This window comes from Notolabrus celidotus, chromosome 21 (assembly GCF_009762535.1).
Source record: "Notolabrus celidotus isolate fNotCel1 chromosome 21, fNotCel1.pri, whole genome shotgun sequence".
NCBI lineage: Eukaryota > Metazoa > Chordata > Actinopteri > Labriformes > Labridae > Notolabrus > Notolabrus celidotus.
In genome coordinates this window covers 18,577,366-18,604,831 of record NC_048292.1, presented here as the reverse complement: position 1 = coordinate 18,604,831, position 27,466 = coordinate 18,577,366, and the positions used below count along the sequence as shown (strand labels likewise).

The 27,466-nt window shown below is 39.2% G+C and overlaps 1 protein-coding gene across 1 annotated transcript; it reads right to left on the bottom strand.

Annotated features, from left to right (window-relative positions):
* Window positions 1–26: 26 nt before the first annotated feature.
* On the bottom strand, window positions 27–24,099 carry si:dkey-117n7.5 (uncharacterized protein LOC559444 homolog). Its single transcript, XM_034673714.1, has 27 exons — window positions 23,997–24,099; window positions 23,848–23,883; window positions 21,023–21,049; window positions 20,862–20,921; window positions 20,399–20,524; window positions 20,146–20,217; window positions 19,054–19,089; window positions 18,901–18,960; window positions 18,712–18,756; window positions 18,587–18,622; window positions 15,598–15,633; window positions 15,409–15,465; window positions 13,433–13,504; window positions 13,271–13,342; window positions 13,151–13,186; window positions 12,987–13,067; window positions 12,833–12,886; window positions 12,619–12,672; window positions 12,469–12,531; window positions 12,319–12,381; window positions 12,089–12,205; window positions 10,785–10,862; window positions 9,028–9,081; window positions 8,861–8,909; window positions 6,750–6,980; window positions 3,831–3,902; window positions 27–563 (listed from the first exon to the last, which is right to left on the bottom strand). Exons 15-27 carry the CDS (start codon window positions 13,151–13,153, stop codon window positions 340–342), a joined length of 1,143 nt encoding a protein of 380 aa, XP_034529605.1. The 5' UTR covers window positions 13,154–13,186; window positions 13,271–13,342; window positions 13,433–13,504; window positions 15,409–15,465; window positions 15,598–15,633; window positions 18,587–18,622; window positions 18,712–18,756; window positions 18,901–18,960; window positions 19,054–19,089; window positions 20,146–20,217; window positions 20,399–20,524; window positions 20,862–20,921; window positions 21,023–21,049; window positions 23,848–23,883; window positions 23,997–24,099; the 3' UTR covers window positions 27–339.
* Window positions 24,100–27,466: the final 3,367 nt, after the last annotated feature.

The window sequence follows — 27,466 nt, the reverse complement described above, 5'->3', positions numbered from 1 at the left end:
GAAAGACAGATTTAATGTTTCTGTAGTGTGAGTATAGATCATTTGACGCTGGAAAAACTTGCTGTGTTTCAGAAATATATGTATAAATCAACATATTTTTGACATTCACATTTTGTTTTTTAACAAAAGTAAGAAACGCTGCAAAATATATAAATAAATCCAATATGACACACACATTTATAAGACTTTACACACTTATGTACAAAATGTTGAAGTGTTTTTTATCTCTGTGATAAATGTGAGCAGATAAATGTACCAATGAGTCTTGTTGCAGCTACAGTAGACATAAAAACTGTACAACCAAACCTTTGTGAAGTCTTACTCGTTTGATCAGGTGTATCAGTGTATACTTTCTCTGTGATCTGATTGGTTCTCCCTACTCCTCTCCTTCCCACACCAGCTCTGGCACTCCTGTCTGGAGTTAAACTGGTTTCTGTTTCCTCCACATCCACCGTACACAAACGGCCTGCACTCTCCTGAGCGAGGGTGGAAGTACCAGAGCAGAACATACTCCGTGCACGAGCCCTCAGACATCGGCTCCAGGCATTGTTCCGCTGCTGAAACTGCAGAGAAAGGGTTTATATAAAAAGCTTGGAAACACTGTTTTTTTTCCCCCAAGTTATCAAGTGTCGTGGTCCAAATAAAGAAAGAAGATGCTGCTGCATGTTTGAGGAGTAAGTCACAGACATAAACCTTCATTCTTCCTGCAGGATAAAGTCAGACAGTCTACTGCCTCAAGCCGCTATAGGTGAAATGCTGGTACAGCTTTGATTAAGAGGTCTCCACGAGAGTATGTCTGATAGGATTTTACAACTTGAAAGATAAAAACCTGCGGCATCATTGAGACAAGAGTTTGTGTGTGTCTTTGCTTCCTTATAGAGAGCTGGATTGGAATAAAACAGCTGTCTTATGTAACATAGCTCTAATACGTTGTCTTATCAAGCTGACATTACCATGAGTAGTTTCTGTTAAGATTTGTTTATTTTCCTTCTTGTGTTTTTTGCGATCTTTTTTATGTCTTTTGTTCTTTTTTCCTTGTGTATGTAGTTTATCTTGTGCGTCTCAGTTCAGTCTCTTGTGTTTCCTGTTTTATTTTGGAATACTTGTTCCTTCTGTATCTGCTTTAGTTTTTCTTTCTGCCCTTGTGTTTACCTCCAGTTTTGATTGTACTAATTTGTCTCAGCTGTGTCTCGTTGTCTCACCTGTGAGATTGTCTGATTGCCCCTGTCAGTATTTAGGCTGTTTTCGGAACCGCCCACTAAACTAGTAATACATACAGATTGAGCCAAAATTCAGTTTGCAGAATGTGAACAAGAGCAAAATCTGCAGTACGCCAAAACTACCTTGATGTCGTACTGATACGGGAAAATTCCTCAGTATGCAGGGGACCAGTCTCCCTCGCGTACTGTTTCCCACAATGCTCAGCACTGGGGAGCACTCAGTTTTTAGGTGCTGTTAAAATGATTAAATTCTATATAAACCACTTCTCAACTTTTTAAATCATAAGTGATGCTAAAGAAGCAGTCTTGCTATCAGCTTGGCCATTGTTTACTACCACTTTCAGAAACTGGAAATCCATCGACGCCTGACCCAGCATACTCCAAAACAGATCCAACAGAACAGTCATACTACATACTACCTTCAAACGCAGTATGCAATTTGCAGTACAAACTGCGTACTACATTTGAGGTAATATGGATCAAGCAGTTTTGAAAACAGCCTCTGTTTTTCCTCCCTTCTGTGTCAGTACATTGCTGTTTCTTACCTGGATGCTACTACGTCTTCCTGTGTTCCCAGTGCTCCTGTCTTTCCTGTGGATTTGTATTTGGTAATTTTTGTTTTCTCTCCTGTTGCTTTTGTTAATTTTTTAAATTTCTAAAGTTTTTTTGGGTGGCATTTTTGTCTTTGATGGATAGGACAGCTGAAGATAGACAAGAAACGTTGTGAGTAGAGAGTTGGGGAGGACATGCAGTAAATGGTCAAGGCTGGAATCGAAGCTGTTACTTCTGCTACAAGGGCTATAGCCTTTGTATATGGGGCGTGCGCTTAGACTGCTAGGCCAACAGCGCCACTTTTTGTGTGAATTAATTCTTTAGCTTTTGGATCCCAGTCAATCTTTTATCAACAACCAAAGGGAGAAGTGAGAATGGTCACCTCAAACTCCTCTTAGTTAACCCAAATGATTCAATTTTGGATGTACTAGTATACATATTTCAGACCTTTAGTGGGACAGAGGGGGACACATCAAGACTCCAGAGCTGTGACTGGTAGTGATAAATTGTTACGGCTGATCACGTTTTGTGAGCTAACTTACGGTAATATATCAGAGATTACAAAGTTTAGTTGTTGTTATATTATAGTTGATCATTTTTTGAATCTACCAGTCAACAACTTACCAGATGTGGGCACACGTCCGTTAATCCATTAATCCATTAATCCATTAATCCTTAATTATGGTGTTACTTTTTTTAATCAACTTTTACCGTGAACATTAATTTGAAAAATTATGATCAAAAACCTCTAAACTCTGCTAAATTCAGTTTTCTTTGATGATGCGATTTCTACCTTAATAGTTATCACATTACTGACACATCTGCGTCATGTAATGCTGGCCACAGTGCTCCTGACGGTGCCTTTAGAGCTCCTGTTAAGAACTTTTGCTAGTGTCAATATTGGCGCCCCCCTGTGGAAAGTGTTGTACTTTATCTCCACTGAAACCGCCTGCTACATACTACCAACGAAAGTAGTATGCAGTAAGTACTGCATACTGTGTTTGAATGTAGTATGACTGTTCTGTTCGTTCTGTTTTGCAGTATGCTGGGTCAAAAATTGCTGCATTTTTGGTTCAGGATAGTGGAAGTTAACAGCGGCTAAGCTCATAACGAAACTGCTTCTTTAGCATCCACTTTTAATCTAAGAAGTGAAGAAGTGGTTTACATGGAATTTAATCATTTTCACAGACAAACAGCTATCTGTGGTATGTGGTTCACCAGCGTTTATTTCGCATTACTTCACTGTAAATGTAACGGACTGCTGAACGTTTCCTACAACTCCAACACAGTAGGTGGCGCTAATGCAGCTAAAAACCGAGTAGCACTGTGCTTTGTGGGAAGACTGGTCCGCTGCATACTGAGACATTTTCTCGAATCAGTACAACATCCAGGTAGTTTTGGCATACCGAAGATTTTGCGCTTGTTCATATACTACATACGGAATTTGGCCAAATCAGTGCGTACTGCTAGTTTAGTAGACAATTTCGAAAACAGACCATGTGTAAATAGTGTTTTTATCAAAAAGTCTTTCCTGCTTTCTTTCCACCTTTCACTCAGTGAGAATCATTTCCATGCAAAAGATAAACAAAGGCTGTTTGGCAGCTTGCTCTTGATCATTTCATGTGACACCTACCCTGCAGAGACATTAAAAATAACTCTGAATTTATGCTGGTTTACTTTTGGAGCTTATATAGAGGCCTTAGTATCAATTTCAGTATGTTTCACAACAACCTAAAAACTCCAGACAGGAGCTTTAAATGAGAAGTACTCTGCTAACTTTCTGGAGCCTTTTCTAATTTAGTCACAAGACTTCCTCACAACTTTCTTTATTAAACTTTAGATCTTATTTTTTATTCCTAATTAAATAGCTTTGTGAAAGCTCACACAGGCTGTCAAACAATCATGGATTAACTTTTGCTCTTATCATTCTCTCCCACCTTGTGTTTTTAACTTTTTCAAGAAACTTATGACTCATAGTTTATGAAAAAGGGAAGAAAGCAAGTAAACATGAGGAGAGCAAGAAAGATAAGAAGATAATCAGTTTTCTTGGCCACTCACCAAAAGCGTTTGTTCCAAATACCCGTCTTTTCCTCCTCTGCCCCCACTCTGCAGCCCCTCCTTCTGAAGATTCTGCAGGAAAACAGCACCAATAAGAGGTTTTAGAAGCTTTTAGCTTCAATAATCAGCGGCCAAGAGGGATCCACTCCGATTCGATCAACAGTAAAGGTATGCGGGTGGTGCTCTGACTCATCTTTAATACAACAGAGAGTGGTCAGTGTTGTTATTTGACAATCTTTTGGATTATTTTGTGCAAAACAAAAAAAATCAAAACTGCTACACTACAGTTTTAGATTGAGGTTACACCATCACTCTATTCATACTCGTTTGGTGCTCAAACCAGGGATGAGAAGGAAATCTGAAAGTGTAATTCAAAGGAAATGAAAAGAGATGGTTGGGACAGTTTTACAGACGCACAGCAGAAAGCATTATCATTTAGTTTTTGGTTCTATGACACTCAGGTCAGTCGAAAACACATCAACAAACAATCATGTACTGCATATCAAACGGTTGTACAGATGGAAAAGACTGCACTTAACAGGAGCACTCTTAAAGGTAGAACTGACACAGGTTTCTTAAGGATGACACATAAAGAAGCTGCAGCAGCAATCACAAGAAACAATGACTCAGGTTAGGACATGTGCTTAATCAGCTGAAAGACAAATGAACATTTGTTTTCTTCCTTCCCTTAATTAAGTTTCTCTCTTCTTAAACTTCAAATTTAAATATTCATATCCCTTTGTGCACACATATTATTTTGTATGAGCCAAATGTCACTGATTTACATCTAATAACTGTGTTTATGAATAAACATGCTGACATTGACCACTGGCAAAGTCAAGCAACGACCCTCTTTGATTATCGTCTGGTTATTTCTTACCAGAAGAAAGAACTGAAACAAAATGGGATTCAGAAATAGTTCTTGCCTGGGGCCGGAGTTCAATATTGAGCTCCATGAAATATTGATGATATTTTGGTACATCTTGACTCTCTGTTGAACTGTTTCGACCTGATGCTGGGGGGACCTCAGTAACAGCAGCACACTGTTGGCACTATTTCACATATGGCCACTGGACTGCCCACATTTTAAACTTCTTAAACACAGCGTTTTATGCTAAATATGTTTCGTCACCACTCCAGAGAATTTAGCCGCTCTTCATAGCAGAGTTTGAATCAGCAGTGTATAGTCTACAAATCTTAATGTGTTTGATTGTGAAACTAATCAGCAAGACATAGAAAAGGCCTTCAGCCTCAACCAGACACGCAATCTTCAGCTTAGCTTCAAAAAGCTGTTTCTACTTGATAATTGTTTTAACAGTTCAGAACGCAGCAGCTAGGCTTCTTACTGGTTTTAACCACAGACAGTATAAAATATGGACGTAGTATCCGTGACGTCACCCATCTGTTCCTGAGCGCTGTTCCAAGCCAATCCACGGCGGCAGCCATATTGGAAATGCGGAACTCAACCAGGCAGAGTGTGATGTAAAGGGGCGGAGTTTGAGCCCCTTGTACAGTGTGTGCCAATAGAGAGATTAGCTTCGTAGAGCCAAGCCGTTTTTTGAACCAGGCTGTAATCATGATTTTTAATGCTGCAAAGATCGTCTTTTTCCCATTCATGTCTATGTGGTTTCCGGTGTTTCTGCAGCCAGCCTCAAGCGGATTCTCGATGAATTGCAGTTTATATCACTTCTGCATGGGCTTCATAGTTTGAGACCGCTGGTTGCCGCTTGGTTTTAACAGACGACATCACATCTCCCCAGTCTTAGCCCTCCTCCACTGGCTCCTCGTTAGTTTTAGAATTGATTTTAAGATTTTACTGATCACTTTGAAAGCATCTATAGGTCTGGCTCCAAGCTATATTTCAGAACTTTTAACACCCTATGAGCGAACCTGCAGCCTTAGATCCTCAGGTGGGAACCTCCTGGCTCCTGGCCAAAGTGTAGGCTTAAATCTAAAAGGGACCGAGCATTTTCAATCAGGGCAGAATCTGTAGCATCTTTTAAATCACTTCTTAAAACTCACTTTTATAGACTTGCTTTTATGTGATTTTGTCATCTTCACTGCCTTTATTATCATTTTACTTTCTATCCCATCTTATTTTCCTTTAATTGTTTTACTCTCTTAATATCTCATTAACTGCCTTTATTGCTTTTTTTCATCTTGATTTATTTATTTTAATGCTTTTGTCTGCATTTAATACTTTGATCTCTTTTGATGTCTTTACCTGTTGTTATTGTCTTTTAGCTTCTTTGCCTTCATTCACTCTATTTTAATTCATTTTATCACTTTATTCCTTAAATGCTGATTTTATCTCTTGTTTTATTTCAGCATATTGCTTTTACCCCTCCTCTAGTGCTTTATTCCTTTTTACTGCTTTGTTTCTTTCCTTTTATATTTTTAATAGTCTTACTTTCTTGGTTCCTCTGGTCTCTGGTTTCCTGTGATATCAGGTTAAATCGTTGTTTGGGTCTTTTGTCTTTCTGTTATTGATGTCTGACTTTAATTTTTTCTTTAAGCTGTCTCTGCTGTTGAGTTCTCTTTGTGTTTGTTTTTATGTGCCCTGTTGCTTGTCAAGCACTTTGTAAACTGTTGTTTTTTAAAAGGTGCTATATAAATAAAGGTATTATATTATAAATATTATTATTAAACCATGGCAGGTGACCACAATTACATGATTGCTTCGTGAACACTTGAATTGTCTCCAAAATGTTAACTAAAATACCAGAAAAACTTCCCGCACAGCAGCTGTTAAACATGAGTATGACATATGTAGACATTTAGCTCTGGCACACTCAGTCCCACGCCATGACTTTCAGCATTACAATATCTCTGGCATCTGTGAGTTCGGCCTTCAGGCTTGGACAACAGCCTGACAGTAACTTGTGACATGATGTGTGACAATGAAGTGGTTATTCTCACCAGTGTGGTTTGTTTGGATCCCTGTTTCCTCGAGTATCACAGGAGCAGGACTCGACATTTCTCCCACATCGTCTCCATATTCATACACTTCATCGCCATCTTCAGACACGCCTTGGTTGTGGAGGTCACGACTGAGGGATATCACCACATCAGTTGGGACAACTTTCTTCTCTGTCATTGAGTTGGTTCCGTCTGGATCTACAGACTTCACCATGAACTTGTACTCCAACCCTGCCACCACAAAAACAGGGTACATAATCATCTAAATGTACATATTGTGATGTGATAGGATGGTTTTAATGTTTTAAATCTTCACCATACTTCTGCATAAAAGCATGCTAAAGGATTGTGGAGAAGTTCTTGTTAGAGCCAGATGGCTGTCTAACATGAGTCTGGTTCTGCTCAAGGTTTACGCCTGCTGCTGTGGACGTTCCAGACTCCAGCTGCAACAGCTACTACAACTACTACTATCCGTCTCATCTCTCCCTTTCTCTTTCTTAATCTCCTCTATCCCTCTTTCCAACACCAATTTAGTCGAGACAGATGGCTGTCTGACATGAGTCTGGTTCTGCTCAAGGTTTCTGCCTGTTAAAAGGAAGTTTGTCCTTACCGCTGTCACATACTAAATGCTACAAAGTGCTCTGTATGGGGTTAGATTTGTGTCAAAACGGGCGAGCTCGTAAAACATATACACGAGCAGATAATAATATTTCCCACGCGCAGATGTGTACTCCTCTCGAGGAAGTTCAACAACCGAGAGGTATTTAGGCAGCTACGAGTGCATAAAAGCACAGGGACAGAAGTAGGGAGTGACACTTGCTTGTGCATGCACAAATCAGCTCTGCGCGGAAAGTTTCTGTTCGCGAGAGCGCAGCGAGGCATACGCACGCACGCAGACACTGCTCTGCTCTTGAAGCTGAATTCTGCTTGCGTGAGTCAAACTACTTTCCACATATTGGAGGCGGAGACCAAGTGACGCACTGACCCTCTGATGATTGGTGAGCTTTCAACTTGACCAGACCCATATGACCTCTGAACTTGAACCGTGATTGGCAGCTGTCACACAAGCCAGCCAGGGAGCATCTTATTCATGTTATAACATTAGTCAGCTAAAACTAACAATATATTGTTTTGATCAAAATTTTGAATTAACGGCTATCAAGGCTGAAGTGAGATATTATGTATGGTGGGTTAAGATGAGATAAGACTGGGTCCTGGCTGTAAAATGAGACTGGATCTTACCCAGTCTTGATGTTGGGTCTTTGTTAATAACTTAACATAGAGTATGGTCTAGACCTGCTTTGTTTGTAAGTGTCTTGAGATAATGTTTGCTGTGATTTGGCGCAATACAAATAAAGATTGATTGATTGAAGTTTAAGGAAATGAAATGGACATAACTCTGAGACTAACATCATTGAAGAATACCAAACCAGGGCAGGGCACTGAAAAGACTGTATGACTTTCTGTTTTTAAGCTCAGTTGTGAAAATGATGAAAGTAATAATATTTTTCTCTTGTATACTAAACTAGGCCGTAGCAACAAAAAAAGTAAATAAAAAGTATAAAAAGACAAAAACTTCACAAAATAAGAGCCCATTAGTTAGAGAGAAACTATAATATGGATTTGAGATTAAATAGAAACACTTTAGAAGAAACACTAAGAGTGTGTCTGTCCTCATCAGCACTCCTTTTTCTACTTCGAAGTGTAAAAATGTCTGGTGCAAAAAGTCTCAATTTCCCCCAGGCTGAAAATCCGTGGAATCCTCCTTTAAGAGTCCTGTAAGCAGTGAATTCTTGGTAAGGTGTCTGATTTAATGGCCGTTTCGTGTTTGTGAATGGCTCTACTGTTGAGGGCACCATGGTGTGTGTTCCTCTGAGAGAACATAACAGATGGCACAACACACACGGGTGCCTTGCTGCTGCCACAGGAGATCTCAAACACACACACACACACACGCACGCACACATATTTTCACACAATATGTAAGCCTATCTGGAGTCACACGTTAGTGCTCTCTAGGATAAATGTACAAAGAAGTACACGCACCCATAGAGGGTTCAAAAAGTACAAGTGAATAACATGACACCCCCGGCCCACACACACGGTCTTACCACACTTTTCTACCACCTCCTGGGTGACCAGCTCCTTCACTTCTTCAGCCTTGACAAAGAGAAACACGACATTCAGAGTAATCTCACTCCATTTTTCTTCATTTGTATACAAAATATGTGTGACTTATAATATGTGTTGTTTCTGTGCGTTAAACTGATAGACCTACCGAGAGTCCAGGCTCCCCTTTCTCCCCCTTTCCTCCTTCAACACCAACAAAACCCTGCAGTGACAAAACAATTTAAAATACAAACTACAAATATGTTTATAGAATTAATTGCACTCTATCAAGCCATGAGTATTTATTCACAGCATATAAATCTGTTTCATTAGCATCAGTACCCAACCAGGATTTGAGCCACTTTCATGTCATGTTGTAGTGTAAATACACACAGCTGAGATACAAAACTGTCATGTTAACAGCTAGTTATGATCAAAGGTAGAGATTGGGTGAATTTTTGATGTCTTAGCTCCCAGCTTAGCAAAAAAGTGAAAAGAAACAGTCGAAGATGTACTAAAAGTTGACATGATCGAAGTCCAACACTTACAACAATAAAACGTTGCTTTTAGGAGTGATCTGTGCAGTCGTTTGGTTAGGTTTAACAAGTAGGGGAGACCGTGTATGGCTGTAACATGGGGAGAGTTGTAACACCACAATTTCTAAATAGGTATACTTAGTCACATGTCACATGATCATTTTAGTGTTCACCTACTTCCCCCTTTATCCCACATGATGATTTCCAAGGCTGTAAATGGTTTCCAGAGAATTAGCACTATTTTGACAATGGAAGGTAAATTTTTTTTATCATGGATACATTTTGTTTAGTAGTTATTCTATTGCAGATAAAATCCTGTGACTTATATTTGTTTAAATTGTAAAACGTAGTTCCTGAGGCAAAATGTAATGCATCTTTTCCTTACTAATTTCAAACCAATATACGATACAGCTAATTAAACAATAGCTGGCAGGGGTAAGCTGTGTTTTAACAAATCCCCAAAAGTGTTACAACCATCTTCTTACATATTGCTGAAGACATTTGATTGATTGTAGTGGAAAAGAGGACTGAAAGAGACGTGCCTGCTAATGTTTGAAAAAAGCATTTGATGAGGTTGTAAAGAAGGGCAAAATATAAAGACAGAAAAAATACTGAGAAAAATGTATTTAATGTGTAATTTGATTTGATAGCTTGAGCCATGTCTTTCTGTTAATATGGAGGAGGCAGTCATTATGGTGGAGCTCCAATATTCTTGGGCTTCACATTTTAGGAACTGTTATGTCATCCAGTTTAGATACAGTCAACGGATGTGTCTGAAACCACTGCATCCTGCCTGATAATGTAGCAGTTATTATGCCATTAACAACATACTTATGCACATCCTCTCCAGGTCATATGACTTCATCAGTTGCATTTTACTGGTGTGAGCTATGAGGGCTAAACTAGCATGTCCATTGGTGCTTAGGTAGAAATACTACATCAGGATACAAACGTCCGTTACTAACACAGCCATGTAGTTCTTTGAATGTTTATGAAACCAACTAAGGATATCTCTAAAACTCTGTCAGATGTTTGAATTTCTTCTGTTTGTGGTAAACACATGTGGGTTCTTTGTATAACATTTTGAGAACTCTAGTTCAAAAATTCAGTTTGGTACAGGCGCTGAAGCAAAAAGTGTTACAGCCATACCTGTCTCCCCCAATATTTGCTGCATAGAATTTCTCTAAATAAAAGCTAATACAGGACAATTATTTGTGACCTTATCATTGTTTTATCTTTGTTAAAATGTCAAGGTGATCAACTTTAATCACCAATTAAGGCAATAATAAAACAATTCATTCTGTTACAGATACTAACTAGGAGAGGATCATGACTTGTTTTTCTCCAGCAGAAGTTCAATGAGTAAAGTGTGTTTATATGCAACTCTCACACTGGCTCCTCTTAGTCCTGGATTCCCAGGTGCTCCTCTCTGACACGGCTTTGTTCTCCCCCGTCTGCCCTGATCCCCCTGTGTGATACACAAATGAGAAAACACATTATCAGTCCTGAAATTCTGTCACACAAAAGCCTCAATGCTATCAAGGAAAATCCACAGCAGCCGCTCACGCCGCTCACTTTGGAGCACAGTGAAAGACAGAGAGAGAAATGACTAGGGTTCATTCTTTGAACATCCTCATTAGATGTTTCCAGCCTCTCTGTCAACACTGAGAGTCTGGTAGCTGTAGCTGAAAGGAGCTAATTGAGCACAATATTACTTGAAAAGTGCAGACAGAAATAGACAAGGTTCATGTGTGTATTTGTGTGTGTGTTAATTAAAGACACGTCTCAGCTGTATTAACTGCAGTATACAGAGCTCATGCTGCCAGTCACAGACATGATGACTGTAATCAGGCTGCGCTCATCCTTCATCCCATTCTGTTCTGTCGCACTTTCAGTCTTCCTCTTGTGTAATGTGGACTTTTTTCATAGAGGTGAACTTTTAAGAGACTGATCTTATTCCCAGGAGGAATATCTGATTTTAAATGTATGTAAATATGTTGTTCTGATTCATCCCCATGGCTCATTCGTGCTTCTAAAACAAAGTGCTTGTTGAAATGTTGCTTTTTTTGTGATGGCTTTGACTGGTTCAGTTTGAGCTTTGTACATATACTTCCTAGCAATACGTATGTGCACCAGCATAATAACTTACTTTATTGTCAAAGTACTGAATCTCAAAAACACTAGTGATTTCTAAATCCAATAAGTAAGATCCCAAGAGAAATCTGTGATGTACAGTCTTTAAAGTAATTTCTTTGCCTTTGTTCGAAAGGACAGCTGAGGAGACCAGTGAAATGTGGGGAGTAGAGAGTGGGGTATGACATGTAGAAAGGGGTCATGGCAAGGAGTCGAGCCAGCCATTCCTGCCATAAGGACTGTAGCCTCAGAACAAAGGGCCATCACTTAAACTGCTAGGTCAACCAGCACTGCAGATGTAACAGCCACTGTATTTATAAGTGAATACACCATTACTATTTGAGAAAGAAAGCATTGTTTTATTAAAATCAACATGTGATTGCTCCACTGATGTTGCTTATGAGACTATCCAAGATTTACAGAGATAATTCGTCCTTAAGGTCGATATTGAGCCCATGCTTTTCTTCGATTTTGCAGCTAAATAATTCATTATCAATGTAGCATGAAAATATTACCCAGTCTGATATAGTCAAATGTGCTGAGGGAGCAGGGATACTCTACCTTTGACCCCCGGTCCCCATGGGGTCCTGGTTGTCCCGGTGGTCCCTCATCACCATCCCTTCCTGGAATTCCTGCTGACCCCTTAAACCCTGGGAAACCTGCGAAACCTGCAGCACCCTGAGTGGAGATAGAACAAAGTAACACAATGGCTCCACATTACAAATTAAAACACACAACCGTACATGACAAGTTTGGTTGATGAATAGAGGTCTTGATGCTGTTTTGCTGACCTTAACTCCTTTGACTCCTTGTTCACCATCATCACCATTTGTGCCTCCTTGTCCTTTATCACCCTGAATTGATATAATGTGATGGAGAATTGAGATTGAGTGTGTGTCGGGCAAAGATAAAGAGAAATAAGCACACTCATGACTGTTTACCTTCCGCCCTGTGAGTCCATTTAGTCCAGGTATGCCTGCTGTGCCATGCAATCCCATATCTCCCTGTTTTCAAAGTCAGGAAATTACACACACCCAGTCACAGATTCTTGACATTACAAGATAACTGTTTTGGTCAGGTAGGATTCTTACCTTCTCCCCATCCAGGCCAAGACTCCCTATGCGTCCAGGTAAACCTCTGAAACCCTAAAACAGCAGGTAACACAGTGAAGCATGACTGCTACAACAAAACAGCAATATTATGCAAACAGACATCCTGCAACTTAAAAACACCACCACAAGGGATCAAAGTTAAGAAAAACAAAACTTAAATGAGACAACTGAGACAAATAATGACTGCCTCCACCTTCTCGCCTTTCTCTCCTTCGTCTCCTGGTAAGCCTGGTTCTCCTGAATCCCCCTGCAAAATAACAAACAAACACATTTACACACACATAAACAAAGTGACGTTTAAGCTTAAGGAATTAAAAGGATTATAATTAGTTGTATTTTCCATGTACCTGATCACCCTTCAGGCCCTGCAGTCCTAAATCTCCTTTGTCCCCCTTGGCCCCATCCACTCCATGGTCCCCATTTTGACCCTTAAACCACATTATTGGTGTTTACTGATTGTTTTTCCCAAAGTCACGCACATTTACTGAAGGGTTTTTATCCATGGCTTTACCATCACTCCATTAAGTCCTGGCTCTCCTGGATCTCCCTGTAGGAAAGGACAATGATGAGGTAAACACTAATACAATTACAGTAATGAATTGTTAAGCTGATATTGCTGTTGTGTTTTTACCTTCTGGCCTACTGGTCCTCGCGCTCCAAACCGTCCCAATGCACCTTTAGTACCTGCATCACCCTTTACGCCCTTTAAAAAACAATTAGCAGAATTATAAATATATATATATTTTTTTCCATCAGATTTATTAATCACCAATATGACAGGAGGATTTATCACCTTGGCTCCAGGTGGACCATCCTCGCCCTTTTCTCCTTTATCGCCATCAAAGCCTGGTGGACCTCGCTCACCCTGAAACCAAACACAAACTCAATTCTTCACAGGTCGTTGTGTGTTTATGTCATATGTGTTTTATAAAGCAATGAAAATAGTAGCTCCACAAGTAGTAATATTCTCTAACAAGTCCTGTAATCAATATCTTACTTAAAACTCCTGCAAGGAGATTTTTTCTGGTTATGAAACAGACTTAAAATCATATTGATGCCTTTATGTAACCGACAAAAGCAAAAAAGACCAACTATGACAAGACTGAACATTTGTATATGAAGTTATGTAATTACTGCTATTTAATCTAAATTCGATTTGTAACATTGGATAAATCTAAATTGTATTCTGTCTTTATTTATCTATTTTTATTTTTACTTATTTTATCTTACTTATTGAAACTTATTCTTGATTGTACTTATCTCTGGGTTGCTGTAACAACTGAATTTCGCCCCGGGGGATCAATAAAGTAATGTCTTATCTTATCTTAGTAAAACGCAAGTTCAGGAACAGGACCACGTCTCTAAAACCCAATCTAATCACATACAGCTCATTGTCTCTTTCACCTGATCCCTTCTACTTCTCAATCCCTCTCCTTTTCTCTCAATACAGAAACCGGGAGATACTGAACCAGAGGCGTGTCAGGACGTGTCCCCACACTGACCCCGACCCTCTATTCCCAACTATTCAGATATCTCGACCTCTACTCATCCCTCCATACCTCGACCCCTACTCATCCCTCCATACCTCAACCCCTCCTCATCCCGCATAACCTCGGCCCATACTTATGCCTTCTTACCTTGATCGCTACTCATCCCTCCTTACCTCGACCCCTACTCATGCCTCCTTACCTCGACCCCTACTCATCCTTTTTTACCTTGACCCCTACTCATGCCTCCTTACCACCACCCCTACTCATCCCTTAATTACCTCGACCCCTCATCATGCCTCCTCACCTCAACCCCTCCTCATCCCTCCTTACCTTGACTCCTCCTCATCCCTCCTTACCTTGACTCCTCCTCATCCCTCCTAAACTCAACCCCTCATCATCCCTAATCACCTCAACCCCTCCTCATCCCTCCTTACCTCAACCCCCCCTCATCCCTCCTTACCTTGACTCCTCCTCATCCCTCCTTACCCTGACCCCTACTCATGCCTCCTTACCACCACCCCTACTCATCCCTTAATTACCTCGACCCCTCATCATGCCTCCTCACCTCAACCCCTCCTCATCCCTCCTTACCTTGACTCCTCCTCATCCCTCCTTACCTTGACTCCTCCTCATCCCTCCTAAACTCAACCCCTCATCATCCCTAATCACCTCAACCCCTCCTCATCCCTCCTTACCTCAACCCCCCCTCATCCCTCCTTACCTTGACTCCTCCTCATCCCTCCTTACCCTGACCCCTACTCATGCCTCCTTACCACCACCCCTACTCATCACTTAATTACCTAGGCCCCTCGTCATCCCTCCTTACCTCGACCCCTCGTCATCCCTCCTTACCTCGACCCCTCGACCCCTCGTCATCCCTCCTTACCTTGACTCCTCCTCATCCCTCCTAACCACGACCACTACTCATCCCTCCTTACCTCAACCCCTACTCATCTTGTTAGTGAAATAGTAATTTGTAATGTTACAGATAAAATGTTCCAACTTGCTCTCTTTGTCTGAAATGGTTAAGCAGACTCTACTTTTGATTACCAAAGTAACATTTTCATTTTTTATGATGCTATTTAAGTCTAGAAAATAACCGGTGTTGTAAAATAAATATAGTGGAGTAAAATGTACAGTATAAGATTCCAAATTGTATTGTAGTACACATATGAAGGATAGTTAAACATTTTTATATAACTTTGTGTGAATGTAAATGTTCTGAATGTACATTTCTTTAAAGACAACATCAATAGCAACAGCTTGAAAATCATCTTACTCCGTCTCCTTTGGAGCCCTTAAACCCACGAGGTCCTTGGATTTGTAGCACACTCCCCTGTAGGGAAGAGATAATGGATAAACTGAGCCATGACTCACGGACACTTCACGCCACTATGGTGCATGGTACACAAACGGTCAGCAATCAACTTGCATGTGGAGCTATTCAGTAACTCATAAAAGTGTTTACCCTTTCTCCACGGATTCCAGCTAACCCCCGGTCGCCCTGCAAAAAACAAACATCTTCATTTCATTTTGAGGTGTCAAAAAGTACATGTATTACACTATATCTCCCTTACCTAGCTGCCAAAACAGGAAGCAGAGTCCTCACATCACCTTTGATAAAATGTCATGAATAGTAGTCATATTCTGGGTTGTTACTTTTGAAAGGAACGATTGGCTCAGTTGTGGCACCTGATGAGTACCAACTTCTGAAAACATCACTGACATCACTCCTCGCAACACGACCTGGACCTGCTGACACTTCAAAATGAACTCTGCTCTGTGACTTTTTTTTCTTTAGAAATGAAAAGGAGTCCGTACAAGCTACTGAATATCAAAAAGTGGACGTCAGCCTCGTCTTTTGCTCCTCATACCTCACTGTTGACGTAAACATCCTTGACAGTGAGGCAGGTGTAAATAGAATTCGGTTCATGCAGGGAGAAAAGGTTTAAAAGTTCATGGGAGCCTCAGAAAAAGAAGCACCTTCATAATATTCATGCATGAGGGTGTATTAATATTACAGACACTGCACTCTGAATAAAGCAAAATAAAAAAATCAAGGATACTAGTTTGACTCCTGTTGGTGTAAACATTTTGGTGATGTGCGGTGAGATCAGAAACTAGCATGAATGTTTATAAGTACTCAGTGCGTTGCCTGGTCATCAGATAAGTTATACATGCTCATTTTAAATTAATGCCAGCAACACATTCAGAATAGTTTGGACAGGGACAACAAAACACTGAAAATGACGTGTATTACAAAACATCTCCTAACTCATCAGGTTAATTTGCAGCAGATTGGTAACATGGCTGGGTATAAAAGGGCATTCCAAAGAGGCTGAGTCTCTCAGAAGTAAAGATGGGAAGAGGTTCACAACTCTGTGAGAGACTGCAACAGCAAATAGTTAAACTATTTCAGAATAATGTTCCTCAGCGTTAAATTGCAAATAATTAGTTGATTTTATCACCAACAGTTCATAATATCATGAAAAGATTCAGAGAATCTGGAGAAATCTCCGTAACAACAGAAAAGACTCTGTAGTGGAAGTCACTGCATGGGCTCTAAATCACTTCCAAAAATCATTGTCTGTAAACAAAGCTGGTTGCTGCATCCACAAATGCAGATTAAAACTGTGCCATGCAAAGAAGAACCATGAATAAACTAGAAATTCCAGCAACTTTCCCAGGCCAGAGCCCATTTAAGATGGACTGAGGCAAACAGAAATTTGAAATTTGACATTTTTTCTGGAAATTGTGGCCGCCGCATCCTCCACTTAAGAGGGGAGGGAACACTTAGCTTGTTAGAAGACTTGTACAGTTCACAAGCCAGCATCCCTGATGATATGAGGACAGCCTGCAGTGCCAATTTGTTATGCACTGAAAAAATGTGGTGCATCGTGAAATGAAACTACGTCAACTAGGACAAAGATCCTGAACTGTAGCTGAAATCCTATATCAAGCAAGAAGGGGAAACATTTCACTTTCAAAACTACAGAAACTGTTCTCCAAGGTTCTCAAACCTTTATGGAGTGTTGTTAAAGAAGGTGTGATGCAGCCCGATGGTAAACTGGCCCAACTGTTTTGAAACGTGTTGCTGGTATAAATTTAAAACAAGCATAGAATTTTCATAAAACAATAACATTTTTAAGTTACAACATTTGATATGTTGTCTTTGCTCTATTGCAAACTTAATATTCAGTAGAAATGATTTGCGAAACATCAATTTTACACAGTATCCCAACTTATATGGAACTGGGGTTGTACAAGCTGCACTTTGTTCTGAAAAATTTAGTCCACAAATCTATCATTTATCGGCCCGGCTAGCAGGCAATGGAACTGTAATTAATTCATAAATCCATGTTACACTGTACACCATGGCATGTATTGTTGATGTTTGCTAATTTTTTTATTACAGTATATGTATTTTATGCATTGTTGTAGAAAATATATTCCTTATCACGAATAATACTTTTATTCTGCATCTTGCTTTAAAACATTTTTGTTTTACAATAATATTGTGTTTGTTTGGCTGTTGTGTTTTTCAGTGTTGTTCCGTTTGTTTGTTTTTGGATTAGCCTGTTGTCATTAGCACGTGGTTGTGAGCAATGTTAAACTACCTTGAGAGACAGTAAGAGTCACCAGTCCCTTGCATCATTATTTTAGGGGTCATGGGCTGAAAAGATTGTGAATCCCTGTTTTAGATGACAACTTACAAGTGTGAATAGTGTACAAAATTTTGGTTTTATTTAAAAAAAAAAGTCCCTTTTAGGGGGGACCTTTGGGTGAGGCGGATCATGTGTTTTGCATGATTTATTTAGGATTCACATTCAACACATTTTAAAAACTTACTAGTCTTGTTTGTTGAAAATAGAGATCCCAAATTGTCATCACATTGCTACAATAGTAGAATTTGATTAATAAAATTGGTGTAATAATTAAATAAATCATATTAAATAGTCAGCTTAAAGTGCACCTATATTGTGAGAAATCAAGTATTCAAAGTTAAAAGTATTGTCATAAAATGATGTATTGCCATGGACCTGCACTGTTAAAGTTTTAATTACTTCAAAGGCTGTGTGACTTGGAGAGTGTGTTTTATAGTTAGTGTTCCACCAAAAACATGTGTTTGTTCTTTTGGCATGCTGAACTGTATTGTTTGAGATTCTGCAATTATGAGCTTTATTAGGGAGTAGTAGACTCTGCAGACCTTAAAAGAGATTAACCTTTCCTGTGCCATTGAGATCAGTACCACAGAGAGAGTACTCTGTGCTCGTGTAAATGCATATGTGAAACATTTTTCTAAAATGGTGTGGTGTGCCAAAAACAGCCTGTTATAACGATGCGATATAACCCTGACATACCTCATTCTCGTCCGTGTTATTGTCATAAGACTCCCTTAAACTCAAAGTAGTAGTATTCTCATTTTTCAAGCCTTCACTACAACAAAAGCAGCTCACCTTTTCACCTTTGCCGCCACGTAAGCCTTTCAGACCCTGTTCAAAAGAGTGAAGAGAAATCATTTTGGCTCCAACTGTGCATGAAAGAGACGTATTATGTTGTTAGGTTCTGAAAAGTTGCTTACAATATGCCCTAGAGTTCCTTTGATACCTGGAGCCCCTTTATCACCCTGAAAAGAAAGATGTAACACCAGAGTAACACAACACACAACTGATGATGTGGATGAGTGAAACCAGGATTTTTTTCCACACTCAAACATAGAGTAAACATGTTGATATTTTAATGTAGTAAGTGTAAGCTTATCTGAACTCACTCTTCTGCCTGGAAAGCCAGACAGCCCCCTGGCACCAGGCTCTCCAGGAGTACTGTCACCCTGATTGAGATGAAATAAATTAAAGACAAACAAAATCATATTGTCACTGCTTAAAAAGTTGCTTCTTTAATAACATAAGCGCAGTATTTGTACCTTTTCTCCTTTTATTCCAGGCTCACCAGAAGGACCCTTTATCAGATGGGTGCAGAGGTAAAAAAGAAAAGATTATTAGACATCCTTTCCAGCAGTAATTACTAACATTTTGAAGGTGTTTTTGAATAACTTAAAAAGTACACAGTGAGAAAAAAAAACATGTTGATTATATTTTGTACAGGCAGAGCATGCAAACTTAATTTAAAGCTACTGTGGGAATCTTTCAGTCAGTGTTGATTTTGGTGCCCCCTGTGAACAGACTGTACCTGCTGTGGTCTTACCTCTTTGTTGAAAATGTCTTATTTGTGTGGAAGTAGTGGTTTCTCATTATAATTTAATTCTGCTGTCTTTTAACAGTTAGACTAATCACTCACTTTTAATCTTTGTTGTGGTGAATCTAAGCAGATGCTTTGTGTCACGGCTGCAGTTCCAATGTGCGCTTAAAACCTTTCCTTTGGAGTGCTCTGTGTGTGTTCATGCTTGGTATGGGTGTGTAGGTGGTGTGTCCTCCAGATTGTCGTCATTTGGCAGTGTGGCTAACGGTGGCGCCTGATTGGTGTGCAGGGGCAAGCAAAGGAGCAGCCAGGAGGGAGCGTTAAACTTCAGTTGGCAGCTGCTTGCGAGAGTCTAACTCATGGCAGAAACTTGTGTTAGATTTATTTTTAAACCCTTGTTACCTAAATTCTTGACTGTGTTTGTGCTTGGAAATTCCAGGCTGCCAAGATGGCCAGGTGCAGTTCAGTTTTGGCACATTTCCACAAGTGCACAAAAGTTTTTTTAGTTGTTTAGACACATTAGGTACAGGGTTGCTGTTTTCCACATTTTGGTTTTGGTAGTTAGACTAGTTAGCTAGGTTTTATTTTTATTAATTTGCACAGATTAGTGAATTAGATTGTTAACTCTCTAGTTTAGAGTCATCATTCTGTTTTCCTTGTCTGTTGATTTCAACCCAGCAGCACTGGTACCAGCCTTTTAAAATTCTGATATATAATTAATCTGATGGTCTTCTTTCCTTTTGTATTTCATACAGAGGTATCAAAGCTGATTTTATAACCAGTTAAAAACTTCATAGGAGCTTTAATATCTTCTTACAAGCGGTCCCCCTGCTCCTTGAGGTCCGGGAGCTCCAGGTGATCCATTCTTCCCCCTTTTACCCCGCTCTCCCTGCAAAAACAGCAAAGACATCTCATGTTTTTCATAAACCAAATAGCACCCTACTATTTTTTTTAAACATCTGCATTCTTCCACAGTTATCTAACATGTTTTAAAAACCCTTTGGCCGTCTTAGCTTCTCCAAATAAAAAAGTGAGTAAAAGAAACTGCAGGTTTATAAATAATGTTGTACCTCTCTGCCGGGCTCTCCTGCATCTCCTGGCGGTCCCCTCAGGCCTGGAGAGCCTTGGATGCCTGTGTTACCACTGATACCCTGGATGCCCTGTGCACCAGTAGGTCCTGACTCCCCGGGTTGACCCTAAAGTGAGAAAAAAAGAGAGGCAAAGTAAAATACTTGGAAGATAAGCAACCAGGTAAAGGTCAGTTGTTTCCTGTAATGTAATTATTCCACTCTACTACGACTTTTGATTAATTGCTTTCAAATTAAAGGCCGTCTTCCCTTTCATCAGTTTATGTCCTAAAACACAATTGTAAATGAGAGAGTGAGTCACCAAGCCAATTACATCCCCTCGATTAAAACCGCAGTGAGAGACAAAGTCAATCAAAGTTAAAATGATTGAAAATACTTGGAGGAGTAGAAGACTCTTTTCTCCATCATTTTACTTTCTAAGCACAAGGAGGTAAGGGAATTTCACCTTCTGGCCTGGAGGACCAGCCTGGCCCTCTGGACCTCTGTGACCGATGCCTGGTTCTCCCTACAAACACACACAAAAAAGGTTTCTTTTTTTCTATCAAACTCTTAGATTTCATTCTTTTCAAATGTAACGCCTAACAATTAATGAACAAACATATTTACCTTTTGCCCATTTTCTCCAATTTCACCCTGAAAAATTGAGCACATCAGTTAGAGAGTTCCCCTCAGCCCTTTGTTTTTAATGAGCCAAAAGAAACCAACATAGAGGAGTTAGAAAAAAAACAGAAACTTGTCAGCATGTTTAACATGGAGAATTATTGATGTCTGCTTTAATCTGCTGTCTCACAGTCACACAGAAATAGAGACAAGAGGACATCAAAGACCTGGAGTCGACCAGCTTCACTGACAGGCGAGACAGCAGAGAAGATCTGATGTCACTGACTGATGCAATGTGGGTAGGAGGGGAGAGCAGCTATGATATTTTTACGAACCGATGGCAAATTTTATGTGGCGACTGTCATTTTTGCTCTGTGATCTCAGGATGATGATAATGACAATCTAAATCAGCGGGACCATTTGGGTGACTCAGTAAATCCTGACGGAGGAATGATATGTTTCACTTTAAGCCAGTTCATTCTAAATTACAAAACATATTTTTTCTCTCTTTTTTATGGTAGTTCCCTCCTCCTGAAGACAGTTCCTGGAATGGAAGTATATTGGGTATTTTGTTCCCTCATATAAAACATATAAAACAACACTAATCAAATGTATTCACTGATGCCGGGGCAGACTCAGGCTGTCTTGGGGGCGGGGGGTGTTGGAAAGGGCACTGCAAATCATAAACTGAAGAGTGGCAAAAATCTTTAAGAAATGTCTACAATATCTTAAAGTAAAAAGCCATTACATAGTTGGATACAACCAGCAAATACCTTCAGGAACCACATGAGTGACAGTCGTGACAGCCGTTAGTGAAGTGATTGTATTGTACTCCTTTTTTTTTTATAATGATATATATTTTTTTTATTTCTTACAGTCAAAGTAAATCATTTGTGTTCAGTTATTATTATTATTATTTTTACATTTTATGCAAATAAAGAAAATAAAGACACAAAAAGTAATACAAATTATACTAGAATTGAAATTCACAGTTTGAAAATAAATACGTCAAAAATCTAATAATAATAACAATAATAAGAATATTAAATAAAGAGGATACAAGCGGGAAAAAAATGTGTAGTCTAACTTTACAGTGAAAAATAAAGAGAAAGCAAACAACTATAACAACAATAAAATACAAAACAAAAGAACAATCTTTTTTTTTTTCTAACCCCTATTTTGCATTATGGCCCTTGTCTTGGGGTGGGAGGGACTGGTAATCAGGGGTTTTGTTCGTCTATTTGTGTTATTTGTCTGTTTGTACTTTCTTAATGTATTTTCATTTATTTTTCTCTTTATTCTCATGGTTATTATCTCATTGTTGTATGTGCAAATTACTTCTGACTTAATTAGTTTTTTGTTCTTCATTATCTATTTAGTTATTTGTCCTTTTCAGTTGCTACATGTACAAAACTAGTTAAGTGTGCTTATCTGTTTGTTACTCTGTCATAATTGTAAAAAAAAAAAAAAAACAGCACATACCAATGTAATTCAAGAAGTGTGACCCATAATTTAACAATTACCAGCAGTTGCAGTTGTAGAAAAAAAACTTTGAGTTTAAGATTATTTTGGCTCAAACCCAATAATGCAGAGCTAAGAATCTCAGAGACGAAGATTAGAATTGTTTCAAACTTTTATGCAGGTAAAGATAGACGCCTCAGCTTGCAGCTTCCTGATAAACAGATAGGTGGAGAAAACATTAATATCTTAAAAATGATCTGCATGCACATTATAGGGCTGTGCTCAAAACAACAAAATGGAGATTGGTTTTGTACAAATGTTTCTGTTCTTGTTTTTTGTTTTTGTTTTTTTTACATGAACTTGTGTCATGCTATGGGCTCCAGTTAAAGTACCTCATCTAGGGATGAACAATGGAAAGGGTGGAGTGTGATAAAAAAGTTCATGGATTTGTTTTTGTGTGTAATTGTCAGTACAAAACCTGAAATCTGTTTGTCTGTATGTTTGTTGAATCTATCTTGTTCCTTTTGTTGTTGTTTTTTTTAGGTGATGTACTTTGTAATTGTTGTGTACAAGAGGATTACCTTGTTGTATGTCCCATTGGTGTAACACACTTGAAAAATAAAGTAAAATAAATATATACACATATCGTCATGTACTCTTTGCTGATACATGCATCAGTGCATGTTACCGAAAAAGTATGGAAGCAAATGCTGTGGTAGAATTTTTTAGAGACACATTACCCACAATGCAGTGCAAAAGGAAAGCCAATAAGCAAAACTTTCTGCAAATTCAGAAACATTGCAAAGTCAAAAAAGCATGTAAAAGTTCTAAACAAATGCAACTAACACACCCCAAATCAAAAACCATTGTCCAAGTAACTGAATCTCCTGTACTGTGCTGCAAATAATTAAATTGTTGCATACAAAAAAATTAATTAGCATCTTTCTGAAAGTTGTTTTGGTTGTTGCAGTGTGGATGGCCTTGTTGGCCATCATAAAAATCACGGCAACAATAATCCACCTGATGGATCCTCTTCACATTTGAATTAATTAAAGTGTCTTTCTTAGAAGGCAGACAACTCAGTTAGAAAATATACTTCACAAGAAGGATCTAAAAACAATCAATTTTGATCTGGTGTCTGGGAGGCATCTGACAAGGACAACCCAACCCTGGATAAGCAGAAGTAAATGGGTGGATGGATGGATAGATGGATGGATAACTTCTGATTGACTCAGCTGACATTCCACCACTCATTTTACTATTCAATTTAAGATGTTAATTATGTAATCTAAGTCCTCTAGGATATCTGATGAGATGTTTGATAGTGAAAAAGTGTCACTTTGATGAGAGGAGCTTTATTATTTTGTCACCTTTGGTCCAGCTTGTCCGTTCTCTCCTGCTTGTCCCTGTTGGATGACAAACACAACAGCAGTTTTTACATTAAAATGGAGCTTCAGCCTGAAAACGCTGAGTGTTTCCTCATGATGACTGTGTTCAAGTGAATTATTTCTACTCTTACCTTCAGGAGAAAATACTCTGGAGGGTAAGGGTACGGCTGTCCTGTCTCCTCACCGTAACCCCCTCCAACCCCCCTCTCTATCTCTGCCCTCCTCCTCTCCCACTCTGCCCTCTCCCTCTCTATGTCTCTCCCCCCCTCCTGCTCTGTCCTCTCCCTCTCCAGCTCTTTCTCCCTCTCCAGCTCTTTCTCCCTCTCCAGATCCTTCTCCCTTTCCATTTTCTCCCTTTCTATCTCCAGCTCAGCCTCCCTCTCTTTCCAAAGTTCATTTCTCTCCCTCTCCATCTCCAGCCTTTCCCTTTCTCTCTGCCGCTCCAGGTCATAGTCCTCCTCTCCTTCCCTCTCTCGTTCCACGTCCTCCTCTGTCTCCCAGTCATAGTCTCCACTCCCTTCTTCCTCCTTGTAGTCTAGATCGGGGCCTATTTCTGTCTCTTCTCCTGTCTCTTGTTCTGTTTCCAACTCCTCCATTTCTTCAGCTTCAATCTGCTCTTTTCTTGTATAAATCCCTCTTTTTGTATCGTGTCTCTCCTTCTGTTGTTGCCTCTGACTCCTGGTGTGCACTTGAAGGTCAGGCTTTTCTTGTTGTTTCCTCTAGAGAAATATCATAACACAAATCAACAAATTTATTGTTGAAACCATCCTAGCACTATTGCATTATTATCTTCATAACATACTCACATTCCAGCTATTGTAACCATGAGCTCCAGATGTTTGAGGCTGAAATTTGAATAAAGAAACAAACTTAGAACCTGGGTCACATGCATGATGTTTAAATCTTAAAGATCTCTAAAAAATAGAGAAAAAGTTACTTTCAAGGCCTCCTTGAAGCGATTTCTTCCACCTGGGGCACCTGGCATGAACACCTACAAAATAAAAATAAATAATAATTATAAGCAAGTAAACTCTACATCTTATACACAGCACAACAGAAACAGCCACAGAGACACATACACTGTAAAATAAACACTTAAACACTGAAAAAGAACATAAAGACAACATTACCAAAGGAAGCATTAAATAGGGATAGTAATATCAAATATGACTTAAAAGCACAACCGCACAACAGAGTTGTATAAAGGAGACATGTGACACTAGTGTTCAGCAGCCTGTTGCACCATCTGTGTGTAAGTTGTGTCCTAAAGTTAGGATGTAAAGTGTCGTAGTCTTATATATATGTATGTATGAATGTTTCACACTTGTATCTTTCCATTCTAAGTGTCAGGTGCAGAGTTACTTCCTTCCAAAGTCAGCAGAGACCTGCTCCTGTCTTTATCTGTATGTTTAGACTGACGTAGTGTCTCCAGACTAGAGCACTGCTCTTCTTCCCAATTGTTTTGTTTCCTATTGTCCAAATATGGGCATCTAACTTTAGTGTCATTTTTGGGGATAAAATACCATGCCTGAGGAATTGTCTGGCAGAACTGACTTGGCATTGCACTGCACTCTCCATCCTGTGTACTGTTATGTTATGCCTCCTTGATCAAGTTCTACATAAACTATTTCAACATAAGCCGTCAGAGTCTCCTGAGTCTTCTGTGTCCAGTGTCCAGTTTATTGATGAATTCCACCACATAGAGTCCTCACTAAACTATATGTTGAAACTAGTTAATTTGTAATCTAAGTTGTCTCATTGTTTGGTTGCACCATAGAGACGTAAGGTTCATCTTAACTAGTGGACCGTAACATCCAAACTGAGCACTTAACATTGTCCCAGATATGACGTTTACACTTCCAGCAGCCAATCAGAGGAAAGCACTAATTTTGATGCAGGGGTTGTCACATTGTTATCTTTCGTGCCTAATCGTCTCAGAACTGACCAACAGCAGAAACAAACTTCCGCCAACTGCCGTTACTGTCGCAGAACAACAGCAGAAGGTATGTAAATCTTGATAAAGTGTCATAGTAAGGTGATAACTACAGCATAAATCCCTAATCTACGGTGTGTGTATATTTATATATATATATATAAATGATCAAATACAACATGTGTTAATGCTTGGGAGTGCAAAACTTGGTGATCATATTTTTCCAAAGGATGTAATCTCTCGTGGATAACGTGTTGCTAACGTAACATACTGTATCTCCTCATCCTCCAAATCATCCCACCTTTCAAAGCAACACGCCATGGCAACTTGTACTCCTAGGAGGACTTTACACCTACTAGGAGCTAAGTTTAAGAATGAAGTTGTAATTTAGGCTTATGCTGGAACTATCTCTGCTGGTGCAATGCCCAAAACATTAGTAGAGTGTAAACTCATTCTAAATGACAAATTACATTCAAACTAGGCTACGTTTGAACTTACACACAGCTGGTGCAACAGGCTGCAGGTGTGGTGGGAAGACTATGAATTTTGGTGACATTTCCAGAGCTTGGATGCCAGCACAGCAATTGCTTAATTGTTGGAAACCTGGTATCTGGAACAGCTAGCAGGCCTGGCTTAGCAGTTCACACTTAACAGTTCACTTAAATACTCTTGTGCCTGGGCATCTAAAGTCTTTTGAGCCTTGTAAGATTTTTAAATAGATTTGAAAATGTCTAATTATTGCAGTGAAGCTCAAACTGGGGAAATATTACAATAATGGTTGGTTTCTGTGAGGAGATGAGTTCGCTACAGTCTGCAGTTTTAATACATCTCTGAAACGTACAGGCAGGTAAACAATTACCCAGGTGAAAGACGATAAAAGCCTGAATAATTTATTTGTATTGCTAAAAGATAACATTGGTCTGGTTTGGAGATTTTCCTCGGAAGGTGAAAACTGATAGTACATCGTCTAGTTTTTGAATCTCTCTCTAAAAGTTAAGGTCAGAGTCCTTGATGATTGGGAGGCAGACAGAGAGCATCGGTTGAACTTGATTTTGAATGCCCAGAGGCCGAATGATGAAAACCTTTCCTTTCCCAGAGTTCAACTGGAGGAAATGTTGAGAAATCCGTCTCTTACATTAGTTGTGCAGCTCTGAACTGTGGCCAGCAGTCTGATGGTTATATACACAAACATGTAGCAATGTATCATCAGCGTAACAGTGAACCGAAACATTATGATAGCTAATGGTGATATTACAGAATGTATACAGCAGTGACTTGTCAGTGTTACAGTGAATTGAGATGTTAAACTGTATTTAAGAAGTGTATTGTCAGTGTATCAGTGAATTTATATAACAAGCTCATTTATATAACAGTGTATTGTTAGTGTGTTTCATTGATATGTCGTCAGCATAACAATGAATTGAGATGTTATAGTTGCTAAAGTATAATAGTGTCATGCTGGTATCACAGTTTATTGAAATGATATATAGGCTTATTATGGCGAATGTCATCAGCATAACAGTGAAATACTTTTTACTTTATTTTATTTTTTTATTGTTATTATTTTTTTTGTTGTTTTTTTCTCTTTCTTCTTCTGTTGTTAAATTTGATTTATGGTTGTTTTGAGTTTGGGTTATTTTATTATGTCATTTTTTATTTAATGTATGT

Bases quoted from the DNA above. Each gene is read 5' to 3' on its own strand.
- si:dkey-117n7.5 (XM_034673714.1), bottom strand. The intron at 12,206-12,318 runs GTCAGCAAAACA...ATCTCCACTCAG, and splicing joins AAGGAGTCAAAGGAGTTAAG to GGTGCTGCAGGTTTCGCAGG. The intron at 6,981-8,860 runs GTAAGACCGTGT...TTGTGGTGGCAG, and splicing joins GGAGGTGGTAGAAAAGTGTG to GGTTGGAGTACAAGTTCATG.